Source organism: Xiphophorus hellerii, chromosome 7 (assembly GCF_003331165.1).
Source record: "Xiphophorus hellerii strain 12219 chromosome 7, Xiphophorus_hellerii-4.1, whole genome shotgun sequence".
NCBI lineage: Eukaryota > Metazoa > Chordata > Actinopteri > Cyprinodontiformes > Poeciliidae > Xiphophorus > Xiphophorus hellerii.
In genome coordinates this window covers 16,672,107-16,677,748 of record NC_045678.1, presented here as the reverse complement: position 1 = coordinate 16,677,748, position 5,642 = coordinate 16,672,107, and the positions used below count along the sequence as shown (strand labels likewise).

General features: G+C 37.0%; 1 protein-coding gene across 1 annotated transcript; it reads right to left on the bottom strand.

Annotated features, from left to right (window-relative positions):
* Positions 1-1,746: 1,746 nt before the first annotated feature.
* cybrd1 (cytochrome b reductase 1) lies at positions 1,747-5,376 on the bottom strand. Its single transcript, XM_032566706.1, has 4 exons — positions 5,034-5,376; positions 3,701-3,909; positions 3,358-3,512; positions 1,747-3,274 (listed from the first exon to the last, which is right to left on the bottom strand). Exons 1-4 carry the CDS (start codon positions 5,218-5,220, stop codon positions 3,013-3,015), a joined length of 813 nt encoding a protein of 270 aa, XP_032422597.1. The 5' UTR covers positions 5,221-5,376; the 3' UTR covers positions 1,747-3,012.
* Positions 5,377-5,642: the final 266 nt, after the last annotated feature.

The following is a 5,642-nucleotide window of genomic DNA, read 5'->3' as shown; positions in this document are numbered from 1 at the left end:
AGAAAACATTAATGCGTATTGTTTTGTACGGTATTCTAACGAATATAAAAATAAAATAGTAATTTGTTCAACATTATAAACCAACCTGTTGACAACTTTGAAAAAATTACCATTATTATATTTATTTTTTCTTTTCTAACAATAATATCATAATAACAGCAAAATTGATTTTAAGTCTAGATTTAGTCAAACTCAATGTCTCTAGAGATACCAGAGACCATAACCAGATTCTGTTGCATCTGGTAACAGAAGCTGTAAAGTTCAATTTCTCAGCTCAAGGATAATGCAGGGCAGTTCTGAAGTGGGTTGTATGCCCAATTGTTGTGAAAAATATGTGTCCACTTGCTTTAAAGGTTCATTCATTCATTCGTGTTGCTACAGTGATTTTATGGCTGGGAACTCTATATTGATAATGGCTTATGAACTTTTTGATGTACTCCTCTTGCAATAAAAGTTTAAAGACTATATTTACTTAGTTTATCTTAACTTCTTTGATGAGTTTTAGAGAGAAAAAAATATTTGTAGAACATTTAATATCACATCTGGTTCATAACATAGTGCTGCTCAGACATGTGCATTGAAATTATTGACTTGGACAACTTTCAACAGTGGAATCATAACAAATCTAAAAACTTAAAAATTAATAAAAAGCTGATATGAAAGTTAACTTATTGTGAATTTTCTATCTATTTGCATGTTATTATTTTTACATCAGTGTCTATAAAAAGCAATCGCCTCTTTTGATGTCTTACTCTTTTAATACTATTACAAATCAATCATGAGTAACATAGTTGGGCTTTTTGGCCAAAAAAAAAATCTTTAATAGAGTAAGAACTGATTTCTACAAAATAGTGCAAAATTAATGTAAAATAAGTGATTTTATAAATATTTACCTCCTTCAAGTCAGTATTCAGTAGTTATACAAGTTATACAATACAATCAGAGTATGGAGAATGTGTGGATAGGTCCCATTAAGACTTTCACATCTGGACACTGCAATTTTACTTCATTCTTCCTCGCAGAACTGTTCCAACTTTGTCCGGTTGCTGGGGATGAGCTGTGGCCTGCCATTTTCAAGTTCTCCCACAAATTCTCTATCGGATTGAGGTCTGGGCTTTGATTAGGCCACTCCAGAACATTTACCTTGTTGTCTTCAAATCGTTTCTGTGTAGCTTTAGGTCACTGATGGCGTCATCTTCTTCATGGAAAATAAATGTTTTCCGAAGTTCTGTAGCAGGTGGAAACAAATTGTCCTCCAGGATTTCTTCATATTGTGCAGTATTTATTTTACCTTCTTCCTTTACCAACTTTCCAGGAGCTGCTGGTGAGAAGCGTCACCACAGCATGAAGATGCTGCTGCCACCGCCATGCTTTACAGCAGGGATGGCATGCTTTTGGTGATGTGCAGTGTTTGGTCTGGAAGGTGATACTACAATCATTTGATCTCCATTTCATACCTTGTGAGACGAGCAGCACCAATTGGCTGGACCTCTGGTTAATTGGGTCGGTCACTTTAAAAGGGGTGAACATTTTAGCACTTATTTTGTGTTGCACATTTTTATTTGTCATAATATTGTGGAAATCAGTTTTTACCTGGAAATTAAATGTGCTTTTTGTCACCATGTCAAAAATAAAATTTTTTTAAGCTATGATTGATCTGTAAAGAGTAAAACATCCAATGAGGTGAGCACTTTTTTAGCTATTGTATTCCACAGTAGAGACAAAATAAATGCAAAGCAAAACATGTAAAGCAATAAACAGTACAAAATTTATTAAAAACTCAGTAAAAGTAATTTTAAAAAATCATCTATATTAGGATAAAAAATTAACTGTGGGATTATGTTCTACAGTGCATATCTATTCCAATGTGAGCGTCTACATCCTGTTCCCACACAGATTATTGATATTTACATGCACATGTAGCAATAAATGTTGGTGAAATATAAACTAAAATAATATTTTGGTGTGCAAAAAAGTTACAATTCAAAGTTTAGTAGTATTTTAAGTTTTTTTGTATTTTCTAAACAGTGTATGCTGGTTTAACAATACAACCATCTTCATAATGTCAGTTTGTGTCACTGCTTGGGGACACCAGGTGGTCCCCTTTTGTGGTGTTGCAAACATATACAGGGACTTGCATCTTGTGCAGAGACATATCAGGGCCAAATAATACAGTGCAAATATCTTCAAACATCCCTTATCTAATTGGTCTTGGCTTTCAACTAAACAGATTTTTTTTTTGTCATTTCACTACATGCAAAAAGCAGCTTTAATTTGTTTATTGTAACCATGCACAATTTTTCAAAGGATATTTGACAATTATTTTGCAGTTTGAAAGTTGAAAAACTAAAAGGTAAAAATACCAAATTACATGCAACAAAAAAAAAATCTTCATTTGCAAACAATCTGGGGGGTCAGAATTTGAGAACTGAGTACAATGCTGAGCTTGATGTTCATAAAGCATGCTGGTGGCTCTGGAATGATTTGGTGACGAAACTGATGTCAGGTGCGGTGTCAAATTGTATATATACTGTATGTAAATGCAGGAAGGGATTTTTCAGATTATGGTCTGTCAAAAATAATACTTCTAACTACTTTAGACCAATTTCCAAAGCAGTAAAAACTTAGAACACAGAAAGAAAAAACAAAGATTCATGGTTTGGTCTCTGTAGTGATTCAACCTCAAAATGATTAAATCAACATTAAATTATCTTGACAGATAAACTAAACAAAGGGCAGCCATCATCTAAAAGGGGACATTTGGATTGTCCTTCATGAACATTGGAGAAAGGTTCCTAAAGACTGATTAATTAAATAATAAGAAAGCTTGAAGAAGACAATGTAAAACAGAGAGATGGACACTGAAAATTATTGCAAACATTATGTGTATTTTTCACTTTTTAATGTTTGCATGTTTCAACAGATATTTCCTGGGAAGCTAGAGATTATTTGAAGATATTTGCACAGCAATTTTTATTCCTATGATACAAACTGTCAGCCTAGCTCTCTGATTTATTTACTATTCCTCTTCCTGACATCTCCATCGGTCTCACAATTGGCTCCATCTTCCAGTTCAGACATTGCCGGACCACCTTTGCTGTTGTCCTCACTTCCCCTGTTGGTATGCAGAGAATGCGCAATCTGGTCACTGGGGCGTTTCCAAGACGCTCGAGTGGCAATCCAGAGGATAAGAGCCCCGAAAACAACCAGGAGGAGTCCCAACACATTCACAAAGATTGCCTCTGGGGGAGAGTCTTTATACTTCGGGTTGGCCCTGTATGTTAGAGAAATAAATAATGTTACACTCATTTGTACCAAACATTTACCTATAAACATCTGAATTGCTTAAATACTTACAGGCCAAAGATAAGTTTTTCTGTAATTCCCATGAGAGCAACTGCTATGATACTGGTGAAAAGAAAAAGACCGCTGTAGACATGGATGGGCATACAAGCTGCTCTCCAGGCCACAGGTGTAACTGGTATCAGGTACAGGCCGACTCCGAGAACAAGCTGCCCATTGAAGAACAAGGGAAGGAAAAAAAAGCTTATCAGATGCTTCAGTCATGCAACTTTTATTCCTCATGTCTTCATGACGCAGAAATGAGCAGGAAAAAACAACGTAAGCAATGAAAAAAAACACATAAGTGTCATAATCAATTATGTTGAGTAGGTTGTGAATTAATATAGGGTCCATTTACCTGCAGACCATACAGTATAACTGCCATCAGGCCCAGCCAGCTGTGCAGACTGTACATGTTGGGGATCTTGGAAGAGTTGTGAAAGTCAAAAACAGCCACCATGGCAATAACAGCGAAAATGAAGGCTGTCAAGTTCAAGCCTGCATGGATGAACTTCATCATGAGTTTACTGCATTGCCAGGTCCAGGGAAGCCTGTAGACAATTATGGCTGCAAGAGAGGATCAGTGGCTCCATCAGTGCTTGAACCACATAAAAACAGCTGACTCATTAAGACTTAGAAAAAAATGCAACTTTTTAAAGTTACACAATGTGAAATCGTTCTTGCTTCCTGCTGCTGATCTACACTGCCTTACAAAATTATTAATGTCCATTTAGGTTTTTTATTATTATTTTGTATCATTAAAACTTCAATATATTCTATTGGGATTTTATGTCATAGACAAACACTAAGAGGCACATTCCTAAAGGCTTACTCTTAATTAATTATAGGTTTTTAACTGGGCCATTCCAGCACATGAATATGCTTTCACCTAAACAATTGTATTGTAGCTTTAGCTGTATGTTTCAGGTTGTTGTCAAATCCTTTGCAGCTTTGAAGAGATTTTTTTTCAAGGATTTTTATAAATTAAACTCTATTCATTTTCACACAAACTCAAGCCAGCATCCCGTTCCTACCACTACCAGACTTCACAATGAGGATAGTGTGTTCAGCACAACGTGCAGTGTTAGTTCCCTGCATTAAAATACCTTTAAAATTTAAGTTCAACCTGATCAGCTGTCCACTGAACCGTCTTCCACATGTTTGCTGTGTATTGTAGAAAACTTGCCACTTTTCCAAAAAGGCTGAATTTGTTAAGTACACCACTATGAATTGAAAAGTGATATGTGAGATGTTCACATCTTAAGATGTTTTTTTTTTTAACTAGGTCAGCTTTGAAGTTCTCAAGTACTTTATCCCAGACCTAACTGCAGTGTCCCTTGGTTTTCAGTAATGTTTTCCAATAGAAATACTTACCATAATTTTACTACTATTGGTCAAAAAACTGTGTATCTTTTTCCTTCCACTTCACAATTAGTGCACTTTGTGTTAAAATCCACCACTTAAAATCCCCAAATAAAGTTTAGAGCTGAAGCATGACAAAGTATGAAAAGATTAAACGGACATGGACATTTTTTCCTTTCAATTCATTGCCAACACCGCCCTCCCCCAAGATTCTGGAGGATAAACAGTCCCGTTCAACATGGTTTCTCCCACTAACTTCCTCTCTGGGCGTCTAAACAGCCACATTCTGTTTTCAGACTTCTTGGAATGAGAGTAGTCATCCATCTCACCTGTGCCCTGCAGGAAAATGAAGCCTGTGACGACCAGCACCGGATGCCAGTTGAATTCTGCCAGTCCTCCGTTCCAGTCCAAGCCTTCCTTAAAGTGGAGAACCCACCTCAGCACGAATATTATGGCGACAAACCCGACACCTCCGGCAGCGGAGAGAGCGAACAGGAACTGCTTCAAATTCTCCATCGCACATCAGTGAGCGAGAAGATCAGCGCTCAGGGTCAGGAGGGCGCGTCTGAACTGCAGCAGCTGTTTTCAAACATCCAAAAACTATTTCAAGCAAAAGAAACGAGGTCACGTGACAGGGAGGCACGCAACTGTTTGGAGGAGTGACATTTTGTAACTCGCGTACTTACGGAGGATTCAGGACCCGTAAAAAAAAAAAAAAAAACAGCTCTTTGTGCTGTGTCATCCTCTGACCTCAGCTGAACACTTGGCCGTTAAATGTTTTTCTCTCTGCAAGGCCAACCACAGACACAGAGTCAAGTCTGCATGACACAACTTTCAAAAACAGCCGTTAAAAGCTAGTATTATGAGAGATGGCTCTCCGCCCAGAGCGTCACTCTATCTTATGAAAACTGTTGCGTCAGTACCATTTAAATGTTTTT

Bases quoted from the DNA above. Each gene is read 5' to 3' on its own strand.
- cybrd1 (XM_032566706.1), bottom strand. From the start codon at position 5,220: ATGGAGAATTTGAAGCAGTTCCTGTTCGCTCTCTCCGCTGCCGGAGGT. The intron at 3,513-3,700 runs GTAAATGGACCC...TTCAATGGGCAG, and splicing joins TTATACTGTATGGTCTGCAG to CTTGTTCTCGGAGTCGGCCT. The intron at 3,275-3,357 runs GTAAGTATTTAA...TCTAACATACAG, and splicing joins GAAAAACTTATCTTTGGCCT to GGCCAACCCGAAGTATAAAG.